The 19,074-nt window shown below is 40.3% G+C and overlaps 1 protein-coding gene across 3 annotated transcripts in view; it reads right to left on the bottom strand.

The window, feature by feature from the left end:
- The window catches only part of LOC130927749 (pyruvate carboxylase, mitochondrial-like), a 292,766-nt gene that overhangs the window by 34,023 nt on the left and 239,669 nt on the right, over window positions 1–19,074 (bottom strand). For all 3 annotated transcript variants that reach the window (XM_057853741.1, XM_057853743.1, XM_057853742.1), the window contains exons 16-18: window positions 15,957–16,113; window positions 2,210–2,450; window positions 1,975–2,142 (exon numbers count right to left, since the gene is read on the bottom strand). In XM_057853741.1, coding sequence (XP_057709724.1) covers window positions 1,975–2,142; window positions 2,210–2,450; window positions 15,957–16,113 — 566 coding nt within the window. The remainder of the gene's footprint in view (window positions 1–1,974; window positions 2,143–2,209; window positions 2,451–15,956; window positions 16,114–19,074) is intronic.

Below are 19,074 nucleotides of genomic sequence, written 5' to 3'. Positions count from 1 at the left end.
CATAAAGGTCAAATTTTGGCAAGAGAAAAGTTTTGTCGCCTACAGAAAGTAGTGTGAAAACTGTGAAAAATGTACTTCAAATACAAAAAATATGTTACAAAACATCAGCGAATTAAGTAGTGGTGCTCTGAGATCCAAATTTAATATTTTGTATGACTTCCATGGACTTCGGCAAGGATTCATACAATTTATTGATGAAGTCATCAGGAACATCAAAGAAAGAAGTGTTGCATGCCTCCCAGAATTCATCAACATTCTTGGGTTTCGTCTTCCATGCTTCCTCTTTCACCCTGTTCATGTCTGGTGACTGGGCTGGCCAGTCCTGGAGAATCTTGATCTTGTTTGCCCTGAGGAACTTTGAGGTGGAGATTGAAGTATGCGATGAAGCACCATCCTTCTGCAGAATTTGTCCCTTTTTATGGTTAGGCATGTAAGAGGCAGCTAAGATTTGTTGATATTTCAGACTATTTATGTTGCCTTCCACCCTGCATATCTCTCGCACACCCCCATACTGGATGTAACCCCAGACCATGATTTTGCCACCATTAAACTGTATTCTAAGTGAATCTCTGATCCATGTAGGCTCCAGTAGGTCTCCTGCAATATTTGTGGCAATTGTGGTGGAAGATTCATCAGAAAAATCCAACTTTTGCCATGAAACAGTGAAGTTTGCTGTTGGCAAAATCCTGGTCTGGGGTTACATCCAGTATGGGGTTGTGCGAGAGATCTGCAGTGTGGAAGGCAACATAAATATTCTGAAATATCAACTAATCTTAGCTGCCTCTAACATTCCTAACCATAAAAAGGGACAAATTCTGCAGCAGGATGGTGCAGATCTCTCAGGGTGCAGACAATTAAAAAACCGTGTGGCATTTGCCAAAGCCCATCGTCTGTCAAAAGGATGGACGCCGGAAAAGTGCAAAAGGTGGATTTTTCAGATGAATCTTCCACTGAATTACACCACAGTCACTGAAAATATTGCAGGAGACCTACTGGAGCCCGCATGGATCTGAGATTCACTCAGAAAACAGTGAAGCTTGGTGGTTGTCATAACCAAAATCATGGTCTGGGGTTACACCGAGTATGGGGGTGTGCGAGAGATCTGCAGGTTGGAAGGCAACACAAATAGTCTGAAATATCAACAAATCTTAGCTGCCTCTAACATTCCTAACCATAAAAAGGGACAAATTCTGCAGCAGGATGGTGCTCCATCACATACTTCAATCTCTACCTCAAAGTTCCTCAAGGCAAAGATGATCAGCCCAGTCACCAGACATGAACATCATTGATCATGTCTGGGGTAGGATAAAAGAGGAAGCATGGAAGATGAAAGAGGAAGCATGGAAGACGAAACCCAAGAAAGTTGATGAACTCTGGGAGGCATGCAACACTGCTTTCTGTGATGTTCCTGATGACTTCATCAATAAATTGTATGAATCCTTGCCGAAGCCCATGGAAGTCATACAAAATATTAAATTTGGATCTCACGGCATCACCACTTAATTCGCTTATGTTATGAAACATATACTTGTATTTGAAGTACATTTTTTGTTCCATTTTCACACCACTTTCTGTAGGCGACAAACCTTTTGTCTTGCCAAAATTTGACCTTTATGTCTTCATTAAATGATCTTTTTTCAGTGAAACAAATATATTTTTGTATATTCAACATCATTTGGGAGGGTCTTAGCTTTCATATGAGCCATTTCTGAAACCAATTGAACAATTAAAAGTCACGTTATTAGCAATTGGTTGTACAAAATGGATAAGCAACAAGACTTTTGTCAGGGACTGTAGTACAGTGTACTTGTATTGCAAGTAATTTGGGTAATTTTACTATAAGTACATGTACTTGAGTGTACTTGTACTACAAGTACTTGTAGTATTAAAAGTTGTATTAACAGCTTATTATATGACTATTATTTCAGCTAGCTTAATGTCAATATACAATGACTGACGTAGCATACAACTCACCGCCACGTCCACAATGTCGGCTCCGGCCTCCGCGCACGCCAACATGGCGGCCACGCCTGCGCCGGCCGTGTCGTGCGTGTGCACGTGTATGGGCACGTGCGGGAATCGTTCCCTCAGAGCGCCGATTAGTAGCTTGCTGGACTCTGGCTTGAGCAGGCCAGCCATATCCTGGAACACGAGAAAACAACTTGAACTTATCGGTTAGAGAGGAAATGAAAGCCTTCTACTGACGCACCTTGATGCAAAGAATGTGCGTTCCAGCTTTGACCAGCTCCTCCGCTAGCTCCAGGTAATAGCCCAAGGAGTACTTCTGCCTCATGGGGTCGGACACGTCACCCGTGTAGGAAATGGCGGCCTCCACGACGCCTCCCGCCGACCCGGCGGCCTCCATACCGAGCAGCATGTTGGGCAGGTAGTTGAGGGAATCGAAAACGCGGAAGACGTCCATGCCGTTCTCTTTTGCCACCTCGCAAAACCTGCGGAGGAAAGTCAAGCCCAAATTAAAGCAGCTATAATTTACAGCGCCAACTCCAGGCCTGTAGGCCAGATCATTTTATGCGGCCCATCAACTTGCCACAAAGCCATAAAAAAACTATGAAAAACAATATGATGAATGGCTCACATAAGAAGCCATTTGCTAACTGAAAAAGTGCAACTGTTGAGGGGGAAAAAAAAACAGACTAGCACCTGGAGAGTGAAGTTGGCCCCCCATCAGACGCAAATTTAGATTAAAAATCGTCAATTGTTTATGCTACGTTTGTGCTGCTATCGGTTTTAAGATACTTACATTTAGTTTATAGGTCAACGAGCCCCCCATCTTGATTAAAAATGGCTAAAAATGGTTACAATCGTTTAAGTTTCATTTGTGCTGCTACGTAGCATAAGCGAATGGCACCATTTTGCAATAAATGGGCCTGCGTGACCATCACTCGAAATTAATATCTCAATAGCTAAAAAACAAGAACGCATACAAAACTTTTTACAACACAAACTTAACTTAGCATAAACTGATAACATCATTTTTAAATTTGCGCCTGATGGGGAGAGGCAACTTCACGGGCGTCCTGGAGAGACACATTTCAGTGGCCATGTGTGCAAGATTTCAAGAAAAATTGCACTCACTAAAGTGCGGTATGAAAATTAATCACATTAATTAGCACATTCGTCGCCAGAGAAGCTAACAAAGCTATTCCTGGAGAAATTGCGATGGTAGTTTTGCTGTGTTGGTTGGTATATTGGGTCATTTTCTGTTGATTTTAGGGCATTTAGGGCTCATTTACTTTTAAAATTCATAGAAGTGAATGGAAGTTTTTGTGCTTGAAAGGAATGGGAAATAGGCCCATTGGAAATAAATGGGAAATTTTGGCCCTAAGAAATGAATGCTTATGTTTTTGGCAAATTTTGCCAAAACCATTCGTTTTGAACAAAAACGGTATAGAACTCACTTCCAGTTGATATGGGCGGATTTCAGGGTCACTTCCTGTTGATTGGGGGGCATTTAGGGTTCACTCCCTGTTGATTTTTAGGCAATCCAGGGTCACTTCCCGGAGATATCAGGTCACTTCTGTTGATTTTGGGGGCATTTCAGGGTAACTTCTAGTTCATATTGGGTCACCTCCTGTTGATATTTGGTCACTTGGGCTGGAAATCAATTGAAGTGAATGGAGGTTTTGCGCTATTGAATTGAATGGCGAATAGGGCCATTGAAAATGAATGGGAAATTTTGCCCATGAGAAATGAATGAGTATGTTTTTACCAAAACCGTACTTTTTTAACAAAAACTGTATGGAAGTCACTCCCAGTTGATGTGGGCGGATTTCGGGGGTCCCTTCCTGTTGATTTGGGGCATTCCAGGGTCACTCTCTGAAGATATCAGGTCACTTCTGTTGATTTTGGAGCATTTTAAAGTAACTTGTTTATGTTGGGTCACTTCCTGTTGATTTTGGGGCATTTCAGGGTCACTTCTTGTTGATATCAGGTCCGCTGCGCTGGAAGTCAATTGGAATGAATGAAGATTTTTGAGCTATTAGATTGAATGGCGAATAGGGCGATTGGAAATCAATGGGAAATTTTGCCCATGAGATATGAATGGGTATGTTTTGGGCAAATTTTGGCTGAACCATGCGTTTTCAACAAAAACTGTATAGAAGTCAGTTTCGGTTGATATGGGCGGATTTTGGGGTCAGTTCCTGTTGATTTACGATTCACTCCCTGTTGATTTTGAGGCATTCCAGGGTCACTTCCCGGAGATATCAGGTCACTTCTGTTGATTTGGGGGGCATTTCAGGGTAACATCTAGTTCATATTGGGTCACCTCCTGTTGATATTTGGTCACTTGGGCTGGAAATCAATAGCAGCGAATGGAGGTTTTTGTGCTATTGAATTGAATGGCGAACAGGGCCATTGGAAATGAATGGGAAATTTTGCCCATGAGAAATGAATGAGTATGTTTTTACCAAAAACTGTATAGAAGTCACTCCCAGTTGATGTTGGCGGATTTCGGGGGTCCCTTCCTGTTGATTTGGGGCATTCCAGGGTCACTCTCTGAAGATATCAGGTCACTTCTGTTGATTTTGGAGCATTTTAAAGTAACTTGTTTATGTTGGGTCACTTCCTGTTGATTTTGGGGCATTTCAGGGTCTCTTCCTGTTGATATCAGGTCACTTGGGCTGGAAATCAATAGGAGTGAATGGAGGTTTTTGCGCTATTGAATTGAATAGTGAATAGGGCCATTGGAAATCAATGGGAAATTTTGCCCATGACATATGAATGGTATGTTTTGGGCAAATTTTGGCTGAACCATGCGTTTTCAACAAAAACTGTATGGAAGTCAGTTTTGGTTGATATGGGCGGATTTTGGGGTCACTTCCTGTTGATTTGGGATTCACTCCCTGTTGATTTTGAAGCATTCCAGGGTCACTTCCCCGGAGATATCAGGTCACTTCTGTTGATTTGGGGGGCATTTCAGGGTAACTTCTAGTTCATATTGGGTCACCTCCAGTTGATATTTGGTCACTTGGGCTGGAAATCAATAGCAGTGAATGGAGGTTTTTGTGCTATTGAATTGAATGGCGAACAGGGCCATTGGAAATGAATGGGAAATTTTGCCCATGAGAAATGAATGGGTATGTTTTTTGGCAAATTTTGCCCTAACCGTACGTTTTTACCAAAAACTGTATAAAAGTCACTTTCAGTTGATGTGGGCGGATTTCGGGGGTCTCTTCCTGTTGATTTTCGGGCATTTCAGGGTCTCTTTCTCACTCTCTGAAGATATCAGGTCACCTCTGTTGATTTTGGAGCATTTTAAAGTAACTTGTTTATGTTGGGTCACTTCCTGTTGATTTTGGGGCATTTCAGGGTCACTTCTTGTTGATATCAGGTCCGGTGCGCTGGAAGTCAATTGGAATGAATGAAGATTTTTGAGCTATGAGATTGAATGGCGAATAGGGCGATTGGAAATCAATGGGAAATTTTGCCCATGAGATATGAATGGGTATGTTTTGGGCAAATTTTGGCTGAACCATGCGTTTTCAACAAAAACTGTATAGAAGTCAGTTTCGGTTGATATGGGCGGATTTTGGGGTCAGTTCCTGTTGATTTACGATTCACTCCCTGTTGATTTTGAGGCATTCCAGGGTCACTTCCCGGAGATATCAGGTCACTTCTGTTGATTTGGGGGGCATTTCAGGGTAACTTCTAGTTCATATTGGGTCACCTCCTGTTGATATTTGGTCACTTGGGCTGGAAATCAATAGCAGCGAATGGAGGTTTTTGTGCTATTGAATTGAATGGCGAACAGGGCCATTGGAAATGAATGGGAAATTTTGCCCATGAGAAATGAATGAGTATGTTTTTACCAAAAACTGTATAGAAGTCACTCCCAGTTGATGTTGGCGGATTTCGGGGGTCCCTTCCTGTTGATTTGGGGCATTCCAGGGTCACTCTCTGAAGATATCAGGTCACTTCTGTTGATTTTGGAGCATTTTAAAGTAACTTGTTTATGTTGGGTCACTTCCTGTTGATTTTGGGGCATTTCAGGGTCTCTTCCTGTTGATATCAGGTCACTTGGGCTGGAAATCAATAGGAGTGAATGGAGGTTTTTGCGCTATTGAATTGAATAGTGAATAGGGCCATTGGAAATCAATGGGAAATTTTGCCCATGAGATATGAATGGTATGTTTTGGGCAAATTTTGGCTGAACCATGCGTTTTCAACAAAAACTGTATGGAAGTCAGTTTTGGTTGATATGGGCGGATTTTGGGGTCACTTCCTGTTGATTTGGGATTCACTCCCTGTTGATTTTGAAGCATTCCAGGGTCACTTCCCCGGAGATATCAGGTCACTTCTGTTGATTTGGGGGGCATTTCAGGGTAACTTCTAGTTCATATTGGGTCACCTCCTGTTGATATTTGGTCACTTGGGCTGGAAATCAATAGCAGTGAATGGAGGTTTTTGTGCTATTGAATTGAATGGCGAACAGGGCCATTGGAAATGAATGGGAAATTTTGCCCATGAGAAATGAATGGGTATGTTTTTTGGCAAATTTTGCCCTAACCGTACGTTTTTACCAAAAACTGTATAAAAGTCACTTTCAGTTGATGTGGGCGGATTTCGGGGGTCCCTTCCTGTTGATTTTCGGGCATTTCAGGGTCTCTTTCTCACTCTCTGAAGATATCAGGTCACCTCTGTTGATTTTGGAGCATTTTAAAGTAACTTGTTTATGTTGGGTCACTTCCTGTTGATTTTGGGGCATTTCAGGGTCACTTCTTGTTGATATCAGGTCCGGTGCGCTGGAAGTCAATTGGAATGAATGAAGATTTTTGAGCTATGAGATTGAATGGCGAATAGGGCGATTGGAAATCAATGGGAAATTTTGCCCATGAGATATGAATGGGTATGTTTTGGGCAAATTTTGGCTGAACCATGCGTTTTCAACAAAAACTGGATCGAAGTCACTTCCAGTTGATATGGGCGGATTTCGGGGTCACCTTCTGTTGATATCAGGTCACTTGGGCGTGAATGGAGGTTTTTGAATGGCGAATAGGGCCATTGGAAATGAATGGGAAATTTTGCCCTTTAGAGATGAATGGGTATGTTTTTGGCAAATTTTGTCCGAACCGTACCTTTTTAGCAGAAACTGTAGAGAACTTTTGTGGCCCATAGCCTCTTGAATTGTTTACTGTATAAATGTACAAATGTGATTTGGACAAAAATTGGAGGATATTTAGTGTTTTTACCCCCCCAAAACAAAATAAATAATACAAATAATGTGTTCTTGGGCAATGTCTTGTCAAGGCAACACTACAGGCAAACATACCAACTTAAGGACTCAAATCAGTCATAAATGCTGTATTTATTTTTTTGCATTAATACTTTAAATGTCATGAAATCAAGACCCTGTACCCCACGTGAACCCAACCATGAACTTAAAAGCACATCACACCACCAGCCATTTTCCACTTATGTGCTTTCAGTGCGATAACCCGCCCTCTGGGGTGCCTTATTCCACGCGGCCTTGCGACGAAAATGACTTTGACACCCTCGATTTAGAGTAACACAACAAAAATTGGTCGTTTACACACGGTCGCCATGAGTAAGTGGTCATGAATAGTTGTCGTCACAGATAACGGCGAGCGGGATAAGCTGTTCAAATCCATCCATAAAAAGCCCGAGTGGGGAATCCTTTGTCTTTATAGCGGTACCTGGCAATCCTAATCAGGTTTGTCAGCTCCTGACTGCGGCTGCTTTAGCACAACATTTGCACAAGGAGAGCCATTGTTTCGCTCAACAAACACAAGGGGATTATTATCAGCCGCTGTGTCCGGTGTTTACACAAACGCTGCTGCTGATGCTGCTTGGCACCGCAACGCAAACACCGTCCTAAATTTTGTCACGTGGATGCGTCAAAAAAGAAAAAAAATCCTCTCATCTCTTTCCTCATAAAGCACAGGTGTTAAAATCAAGGCCTGAGGGCCGGATCTGGCCCGCCACGTCATTTTGTGTGCCTCATGACAGGAAATCATATGCAATGAAAAATGCTAATTTAAAAAATAAGGATATTTATTTTTAAAAAAAAATTTTTTTAAATAAATAAAAAACATTAAGTTTTGGCTTTCTAATGAAAAAATGTCACACGTTATTTGACAATGGTGTTATAAGACTGTCATAAGACAGTCATAATTATGACATGACAGTGTCATGAGCATTCATGAATGCTTCTATTATTAGGTGTCAAACAGCAAATTTTGTCACTAACTTCATTTATGTCCAATCGGCATCGGTAAGACTTTATTTGAAAGTGGCGTCATAAGACTGTCATAATTATGACATGACAGTGTCTTAAGCATTGATGAACACTTATGTCATTTAGTATCATACAGCAAATTTTGTCACTAACTCCATTTATGTCCAATTTGCATCGGTGAGACATTATTTGACAGTGGAGTCATAAGACTGACATAAGATCGTCATAATTATGACATGACAGTGTCATCAGCATTAATGAATACTTATGTCATTAAGTGTCATATGCAAAGTGACACATTGTCATGGCAAAGTGACAAAGTGTTATGGCAAAATTGATTTTGCCGTGTGGCATTTTTTTGCCATGTGGCAACATTGGTTTTGACATGTGGAAACATTGATTTTGCCATGTGGCTTTGTTTTTGCGATATGACTTTTTTGCCAAGTGGCATTTTTTTTTGCCATATGGCAAAATGGATTTTGCTATGTGGCCTTTCTCTGCCATGTGGCATTTTTTTGCCATGTGGCAAAATGGATTTTGCCATGTGGCATTTTTTTTTGCCATGTAGCATTTTTTCTTTGCCATGTGGCATTTTCTTGCCATGTGGCAAAATGGATTATGCCATGTGGCTTTTTTTTTTTTTTTTTTTTGCAATGTGGCAAAATTAATTCTGCCATGGGGCATTTTTTGCCATATGACATTTTTTTGCCATGTGGCAAAATTGATTTTGCCATGTGGAATTTCATTGCCATGTGGCATTTTTTGCCAGGTTACAAAATGGATTTTGTCATGTGGCAAAATAAATTTTGCCATGTAGCATTTTTATATTTTTATTTTTTGCAATGTGGCAAAATTGATTCTGCCATGTGGCATTTTTTTTGCCGTGTTGCTTTTTTTTGCCATGTGGTAAAATTGATTTTGCCATGTGGCATTTTTTTGCCATGTAGCATTTTTTTCTTTGCCATGTGGCATTTTCTTGCCATGTGGCAAAATGGATGATGCCATGTGGCATTTCTTTGCCATGTGGCATTTTTTTGCCATGTCACAAAATGGATTTTGCCATGTGGCATTTTTATATTTATTTTATTTTTTTTGCAATGTGGCAAAATTGATTCTGCTATGTGGCATTTTTTGCCATGTTGCTTTTTTTTTGCTATGTGACTTTTTTTGCTATGTGGCAAAATGGATTTTGCCGTGTGGCATTTTTTTTGCCATGTGGCATTTTTTTGCCATGTGGTAAAATTGATTTTGCCATGTGGCATTTTTTTGCCATGTAGCATTTTTTCTTTGCCATGTGGCATTTTCTTGCCATGTGGCAAAATGGATTATGCCATGTGGCATTTCTTTGCCATGTGGCATTTTTTGCCATGTCACAAAATGGATTTTGCCATGTGGCATTTTTTTGCCATGTTGCTTTTTTTTTCTATGTGGCATTTTTTTACCATGTGGCAAAATTGATTTTGCCATGTGGCATTTTTTTTTTTTTTTTTTTTTTTGCCATGTGGCATATTTTTGCCATGTAGCATTTTTTTTTTTTTTGCCATGTGGCATTTTCTTGCCATGTGGCAAAATGGATTATGCCATGTGGCATTTTTTTGCCATGTGGCAAAATGGATTATGACATTTGGCATTTTTTGGGGGGCTGTGTGGCATTTTGGTGGTATACAGCAGTTTTGCAGGCCACGCACGTCCATGCCATTGACGGCTATGCGCGTCCAAATTTTCCATTCATTTTAAATGGCAGAAAAACGTGTGGTTGTGATTTTTAAGTATGCACTTTACATTACAGCGCATTGACATTCAACTGGCATTCAAGTCAGGCTATGCCATTGACGGCTATGCAGGTCCAATTTTTCCATTCATATTAAATGGCAGAAAAATGGCTAATGCATTATTTCATCAACTCGAAGAAGAGGATGGACCAGATTTGTTGTTTTTTCGGGAGTTGGCTGACAGCGCAAACGGCGGAAGAGTGGGCTGTGTGACGTAATGTATATATTCACTATTTCGCACTGTTGGATATACTGTATTGAAACCTGTTTTGACCATAGTATGTGTACAGGCCAAAAACACCTAAGACCATACCTGCTGTTTGTGTTGAATTGCCAAATATAAAACTACTACTTATTTTTTCCTGTTGAATGTTTATCCTAACAAGTTGAATTTTTTTGCTATGTGGCAACATTGGTTTTGACATGTGGCTTTGTTTTTGCTATGTGACTTTTTTTGCCATGTGGCACTTTTTTGCCATGAGGCAAAATGGATTTTTCCATGTGGCATTTCTTTGCTATGTGGCATTTTTTGCCATGTTACAAAATGGATTTTGCCATGTGGCCTTTTTTTCGCAATGTGGCAAAATTGATTCTGGCATGGGACATTCTTTTGCCATGTGGCATAATAAATTTTGCCATGTGGCATTTTTTTTTTTTTTTTTTTTGCAATGTGGCAAAATTGATTATTTTTTTGCCATGTGGCAAAATGGATTTTGCTGTGTGGCATTTTTTTTGCCATGTGGCAAAATTGATTATGCCAAATGGCATTTTTTTGCCATGTGGCAAAATGGATTATGAAATGTGGCATTTTTGGTGGTAATTGTTATAATATTTAACTCATTGCTTTCCATTGCAACTATAAACATCTAGCGCCGTCAACGGCAACCACCGTGTTAAATGCGAGGCAATACAGACGCACACTTCACTAAAGCACATGACATACATTTCCTTCCCCCGGTGTAACGCTTTTGAGGACCCATAAATAATAAATGTCATATCTGCCTGAAGCACTCTCCCAAATAGATTGATTAGTCACCTCCCTGTTGTGTGTGACGCACACATGCACACACAAGGTTTAGATAAATTAGTAGTGGCTTTATGACTAATAGAGCAGCCCACACGCATGCCCAGACCTCCCCTGTCCTCTGATGTTTTTGTGGCTGCCCATCCCGCTTCAATTTGCTTATTTATCCCCTCTCTTATAGTTCATTTTTATGCTTCCATCCATCTCCTCCTCTCTCTCTCTGAAAGTAGGCGCCGTTACGATTAATGTCTTTGATCCATTTGCCTCCATCCCTCCGTTTTCACGCCGTCTCTCTTGACAGTTTTTAGTCTTAGAGCGCGGCAAGCCGCGAGTGAAACGGCCCAGAGCGGCGCTATCGACGCCATGGAATCAAAGTGTAATTCCATGTTCCGTCTAATTGATTTCAAGTGCTTGGCATCGGGGTCACGCTACCGGTTCTCAAATGCTAATGAGGAGCTTCCTGTCACTTTAGGATGAGAGTGTCACACTCATAGGACCGCCACAATGAATCGACAACTAATCAAATGAGTTTTTGTTCAGCCAAAAATGCTGAAAATCCTATTTTTTTAGCCTTTTAATAGCAATGTTTGAAAACCATATTTTACATTTTTGGTCAGTTTTGTCAATGATTACTCGAAAAAGTAATTTGTTACTGATTACACCTCAAAAAAGTAATCTACTGTAATTTTCGGAATATAAACCGCTACCTTTTTCCCCTCATTTTGAATCCTGTGGCTTATAGTCCAGTGCTGCATATTTGTTGATTTATTTTAGCATAGACTTCATAATTATATTGACGGGTCACAGCCCTCAGACACTAGGCCACGCCTTTGTGTAGGGGGCCTGCCCACACCCAGCAACAAGAGGACTTATTCTCAAACACACGCATGCAGTGATCTAACGCCGGATTTAGGTTATCTCAGGAGTGATTTGTTCGAGGATTCAAGGTAATTATTATATTTTTCGTACCAATAAATGCTAACTGCATGTTGTTGTTTTTTTTTTTTGCTTTTCACCAAGAATCGAGACTGTTTTACGTCCATTTCTATAAAGAATTCAGGGATTTAAGCATTTATTCACAATAACTTTCAACGTAAAAAGCTCTTTGCGGTGACAAGGCGGCGCCACAGTGGCTTAAAAACTAGCAGCACATTCGACATATTTACGTAAAATAAATGCTTCCTGCCCGTTTTTTTGCTTCTAACCCAGAACCAAGACTGTTTTACATCCACATCTATTAAGAATTCAGGGATTAAAGCATTAATTCACAATAATTTTCAATCTAAAATGCTCTTTGTGTTGACAAAGCGGCACCACAGTGGCTTAAAAACTCGCGGCACATTCAACATATTGACGTAAAATAAATGTTAACAGCCGTTTTTTTTTTGTTTTTGTTTTGCTTTTAACCAAGAATCAAGACTGTTTTACGTCCATATCTATAAAGAATTCAGGAATTAAAGCATTTATACACAAGAATTTACAACGTAAAAAGCTCTTTGTGTTTCCACTCGGTCAGCTGCCCTGTGTCCAGTCAATACGTTATGAAGTCTATATTTTGGGTTAATAGGTAACACTTCTTTTGACAGCGGCATCATAAGACTGTCATAAGGACGTCATAATTATGACATGGCACTATCATGGGGGTTATTGAAGGCTTATGTCATTAAGTGTCATCCGACAAAATATGTCACTAACTCCATTTACAGTGGGGAGAACAAGTATTTGATACACTGCCAATGGGAAAACCCATTGAGAGTGTATCAAATACTTGTTCTCCCCACTGTATGTCCAACTCTGATCTTTTTTAACCATTCAAGAGTGAGATAATTTGCCAAATAACACTAAATGACATCTGTTATCAGCATTTATTAATGCTCATGGCATTGTCATGTCCTAATTATGATGGTCTTATGACAGTCTTATGGCACCACTGTCAAATAAACTGTTACCAAATCCCAGAACTAGCAATTAATGAAACAACTAGAACAGTACCTGAAGAAGTAATTAGCACAGAACATGAATTTTGATTTGTTATTTACATCTGTAGCGCTGCAATGCATGCTAGGAGGCATGTTGGATGACAACAGTGCTGACAGTAGGTGGCAGCAGTGGTTGATTTTCTCCCCCAAGAGAACAGTGATGGCCAAATGAAGCTTCTTGAAGCAATGAAGCTTTGCAGTCAATTGGTTCAAAGCTTCATGGTGGTTCATTTGGTCTTATGACAGTCTTATGATGCCGCTGTCAAATAAAGTGTCACAAGTTGATATCTTTTGGTGTAAATATACTAGGGCTGCAGCTATCGAATATTTTAGTAATCGTGTAATCGACTGAAAATTCTATCGATTAATCGAGTAATCGGATAAAACATTTTTTTTTTTAGGTAAAGAGCAATTATAAATATATCTAAGAAAAAAAGACATTTAATCCAATAGTGAACCATTTTCAGTCAATCAATGTCTTTATTTTCGATGTACATTGTTGAAAACAGCCAACAATTGCATCTAAGATGTGACTAGAAAACAATTCACTGCTTTCACTCAAAAAACATCTAGATCTTTAAAAAAACCCAACATATTTCTTACCTAAAAATGTAATTACGCTTGATAACACACATCACTTGAAAGCTACGTGTTTTTCCCACGTGTGTCAATTTAATTTCCATTTGTGTCAAGCTATTTTTAAGTTCCAGTTAATTTTTAAGTTAGTCTAAACTGTATGTACTGATAGGATTTTGAGTTTTTGCAGTGTTCAAAATAAATCTATGATACCTGGTTGCTACTTGGTGTTTTATTCAGCAATGACTACTGAGCTAAAACTGACAGTTAGCTTTATTATGTTTTAATTTTACACCCTAATCACCCTCCAGCACTGTGTTGTTACAGATTAAATAAAGCCTGTATGTAAGACACGTTAGCCACGCATGGACAGTGGTCATAAGACATATCGGACACTACCTGCTACAACACTAGCATCCTGCGGGCGTAGTTTTTAGCAACGTCGGCGTATTTTGTAGCGGCTGTTGGCTGCGGTAAGTTTTTTTTTTATTTATTGCTTCTTCCTCTACGCACGTGACGTCAGCGTGTTGTCCCGCATTAAAAGTAGTCCGGGCAAAACGTGATGCTACGAGCTGGCAAAATTAAACGATTCCTCGAGGTGGATAAAATTACTCGGATCAGTTTTTAAACTCGAGTTACTTGAGTTGCTCGAGTATTCGTTTCAGCTCTAAAATATACCAAAATACATTGAAGACGGCTGCGGCTTATAGTCCAGTGCGGCTTATCTATGAGCAAATGCTGTTTTCGTGTCAAATTTGGTGGAAAACAGTGATGGCCAAATGAAGCTTCTTGAAGCTTTGCAACCAACTGGTTCAAAGCTTCATGGTGGTTCATTTGGTTTTATGACAGTCTTGTGATGCCGCTGTCAAATAAAGTGTAACTAATTGATATCTGTTGGTGTAAATATGTCATAATATAGTGAAAACAGCCGCGGCTTATAGCCCAGTGCGGCTTATCTATGAACAAATGCTGTTTTCGTGTCAAATTTGGTGGTTGGCGGATTATAGTCAGGTGCGCCTTATAGTGTGAAAAATATGGTACATTATGAGGCAATAACAAATTAGTCACTCACAGGCACTAAGGAAACTAACTTTAATTAGATTACTGGTTTGGACAAATGAACGCGTTAACTTGTTTGTTACTGAAAGAAAGTCATCAGATTACAGTAACGCGTTAGTGACAACACTGTTTTTGGTAATACTACAACCCTTAGCAAAAAGTATAGAATTACCAGTCTCGGACGAGCAGTCACACAGACATTTTATCATTTAGAACAAACTCAGATAAAAAGCTTGAAAAAAAAATGAATTAGTTCCAAAGTGCAACTCTTTAGCATTCAGAAACTAAAAGAAAGAACATCATCACCTTGTCAAGAGTCAAGAATCTGCATTGGACAAGGTGTCAAGAGTAAATAATCTGCATTGGACAAGGTGATGATGCTGGAACTTTTGTTTGGTGCTGTTCCAGTGAGATTTACAAAGATGACTGCCTGAAGAAAACATCAAAATTCCTTCAGTCCTTGATGACTTGGGGCTGCATGTCAGGCAAAGGCACTGGGGACATGGCTGTGGTTAAATCTTCAATAAATGCGCAAGTTTACAATGCTTCAATTGAAAATGTTATTTTCCAAGATGACAATGCATCATGCCACAGAGCTAAAACTGTTTTAGCATTCCTTGGAGAAAGACTCATCCAGTAAATGCCATGGCCTGCAAACAGCCCAGATCTCAACCCTATTCAACACCTGCGGTGGAAATCGAAACAAATGGTCCACATCAAGGCTCCGACCTGCAAAGATGATCTGGCAACTGCAATCAAAGAGCGTTGGCACCAAATTGATGAAGAATACTCATCAACTCCATGCCTCAGAGACCGCAAGCTGTCATAAAAGCCAGAGGTGGTGCTACTAAATACTAGAGATGTATTTTGATTGTTTATTTCTATGTTTGTTTCTCATGATTCCATATTTTTTCCCCAGAATGGAGTGATTCTATATATATTTCACTGCACTTGCTCTATAAAAGTAACATTTACTGACCACCAAAGTGTTTTTTATTCATTTCTTTTAGTGTTTCTGAATGCCAAAGACTTGCACTCATTCATTATTTTTTCAAGCTTTTTATCTGAGTTTGTTCTACATGATAAAATTTCTGAGTGAGTGCTCATCAGAGACTGGTGATTCCATACTTTTTGCTAGGGGTTGTATTTCACAGTGGGATCATAAGAATGTTATAAGACCGTCATAATTATGACATGACATGTCTTCTGACGCCACTGTCAAAAAAAGTGTTACCTATGCATTTATATATTTTATTCTGTCTCACAGATTGGATGACTAATGGTGATAAACTCTGGACAAATATCATGACTTTGATGGAGCGGCTTACTTGAACACTGCATTGTCAGGGTAGTTGGTGTAGCCCACGGCGTTGGCGCCCCTCAGCAACATCTGGAAGGGAACGTTGGGGATCAAAGCCCTCAACTCCTGGAGCCTCTTCCACGGGCACTCGGACAGAAAGCGCATAGCCACGTCGAAGGTGGCACCTACACAAACATTTTGAGAGAAAGAGAGAAACGATAGCAATCTTCCATTTCCCTTGGCGGATTAGACATTTATCATATGAAGCAGAAATATTGAAGCCTCTGGTGCTTTTGTGCTGATCCAACACTGTCGCCATTAAATCTCATTTGCAGTCCGCATTTGGAATCGGAGGGACTCTACAGTGGCCCGGAAGCGGTTTTCTCGTTATCAATTGTTTACCCAGCCGCCCGAGTTGGATTTTAGCCGACGTCAGCTAGCGGGACTTTGATACGGAGCGGTGCTGAGCGAAGGAATTCATCTTGGCGATTAATTAGATCACGGGAATGAGAACGAGCGTAGGGCGGCTCGTGTCGGTCGATACCGTGGGAACACGCAAGTACAGTGGAAGGATCAGAAGTTGTCTATTTTGGAATCAATTCTGCTGGAAACAAAATTACAAGTGTACAAAAAATACATTATAAAAAATAGTTAATAAATACTAGAAACTAATTCCTGGAGAAATTACTCTGGGTCTTTGCTGTGTGGTTTGGGGACATTTCGAAAAAGTATCAGGTCACTTCCTGTTGATTTGGGGACATTTGGGGGACACATCCTGGTCATAACAGGTCCCTTCCTGTTGATTTGGGGATATTTTGGGGACATGTCCAGATCAATCAGGTCATTTGGGGACATTTGGGGGGGCGTGTCCAGGTCATATCAGGTCATTTGGGGACATTTGAAAGGTGTGTCCTGGTCATATCAGGTCATTTGGGGACATTTGGGGGGCGCGTCCTAGTCATATCAGGTAATTTGGGGACATTTGGGGGACACATTCTATTGATATCTGGTCATATACTGTTGATTAGGGGACAATTGTTTTTGTTTTTTTATTTTACATCGAAAATGAATGGGAAATTTGGACGCTAATGGCCGTCAATTGCATCGACTTACATATGCGTCTATCAGATAATTTGGGAACATTTGGGGGGGCGTGTCCTAGTCATATCAGGTCATTTGGGGGACATATCCGATTGATATCTGGTCATTTCCTGTTGATTTGGGGACATTTCGGGGACATGTCCAGGTAATATCAGGTCATTTGGGGACATTTGGGGGGCGTGCCCTGGTCAAATCAGGTCATTTGGGGACATTTGAAGGGAGTGTCCTGGTCATATAAGGTCATTTGGGGACATTTGGGGGGGCGTGCCCAGGTCATATCAGATCATTTGGGGACATTTGGGGGGCGCGTCCTGGTCATATCAGGTCATTTGGGGACATTTGGGGGGCGCGTCCTAGTCATATCAGGTCATTTGGGGGACACCTTCTATTGATATCTGGTCATATACTGTTGATTAGGGGACTTTTTTTTTTTTTTAACATCGAAAATGAATGGGAAATTTGGACGCTAATGGCCGTCAATGGCATCGACTTACATTTGCGTCTATCAGGTCATTTGGGTACATTTGGGGGGGGCGTGTCCTAATCATATCAGGTCATTTGGGGACATTTGGGGGACACGTCCTATTGATATCTGGTCATTTCCTGTTGATTTGGGGACATTTGTTTTTTGGCACTGAAAATGAATGGGAAATGTGGACATCAACGGCCGTCAATGGCATCGACTTACATTTGCGTCAATGGAATCGAAGTACATTGGCATCAATCGAATCAACAAACATGGCCGTCAATGGGATTAAACAAAGTAAATGCCATTGAAAATGAATGGGAAATTTGGCCGTCCATGGCCGTCAATGGCATCGACTTACATATGCGTCAATAGAATCCAAGTACATTGGCATCAATAGATTCGACATACATGGCCGGCAATGGCATCAATGCAATGTAAATTTCATTGGAAATTCCATTGGAAGTGAATGGGAAATTTGAACATTGCATCCCATTAAAAATGAATGGGAAAGTTTTTCGCAAATTTCCAGGGAATTCTGTATACGACGTTTATGCCCCTCACCGTCCAGGAATTTTTGATGTCCAAATTATGTGATTTGGTCTAGATACATTTTGAAAATTTGTTGTTTTTTTGGGGGGGGGGGTTGGCTGCGTCACTTGAAAATTCCGGTCGTTTCAATATTTGAATGGTGCCGATCGGTCAAATGGTTCGGATTGTGTGGTGCGCCAAAGAAATCCCATTCAGAAGAAGAAAAAAAAACGGAATTTTGCATTGCAAAGACCCAGATAAAAATGACAAATGAAATGGCACAAATAAAGGCAAACAACTACTGATAATACGATTAATTCAATGTCTTTTTGGATTAAAAAACAAAAAACAAAAAAAACAAAAGTAAAACAAAAAAAAGACCTTTTCGTTCTTTGTGAATGTATGTGTGAAAAGGTAAATGTGTGCTAACAGTAACTGAAGGATTAGCAGAGAACATGAATTTTGATGTGTTATTTACATCTGTGGCACTGCAATGTATGCTAGGAGGCTTGTTAAATGACAACAGTGTTGACAACAGAGGTTGACTGTCTCCCCCATGAGAACAGTGATGGCCAAATGAAGCTTCATGAAGCAATGGAGTTTTGGAGCCAATTGGTTCAAAGCTTCATGGTGGTTCATTAGGTCTCATGACAGTCTTACGATGCCGCTGTGGTACAAAGTGTTACCATCTTCAAATAAAGTGTTACCAAATTCCATAACTAGCAATTAATGAAACAACTAGAACAGTAACTGAAGAATTAGCAAAGAACATTAATTTTGATTTTTTATTTAACATCTGTAGGTTTTCAAATGCGGTTTTCGTGTCAAAATTGGTGGAGAACAGTGATAGCCAAATGAAGCTTAGCACAGAACATGAACGTTGATTTGTTATTCACATCTGTAGCGCTGCAATGCATGCTAGGAGGCATGTTGGATGACAACATTGTTGACAGTAGGTGGCAGAATAGGTTGACCGTCTCCCCCAAGAGAACAGTGATGGCCAAATGAAGCTTCTTGAAGCAATGAAGCTTTGGAGCCAACTGGTCCC

This window comes from Corythoichthys intestinalis, chromosome 13, assembly GCF_030265065.1.
Source record: "Corythoichthys intestinalis isolate RoL2023-P3 chromosome 13, ASM3026506v1, whole genome shotgun sequence".
In the NCBI taxonomy this organism is placed as follows: Eukaryota; Metazoa; Chordata; class Actinopteri; order Syngnathiformes; family Syngnathidae; genus Corythoichthys; species Corythoichthys intestinalis.
This window is presented reverse-complemented; position numbering and strand designations above follow the sequence as displayed.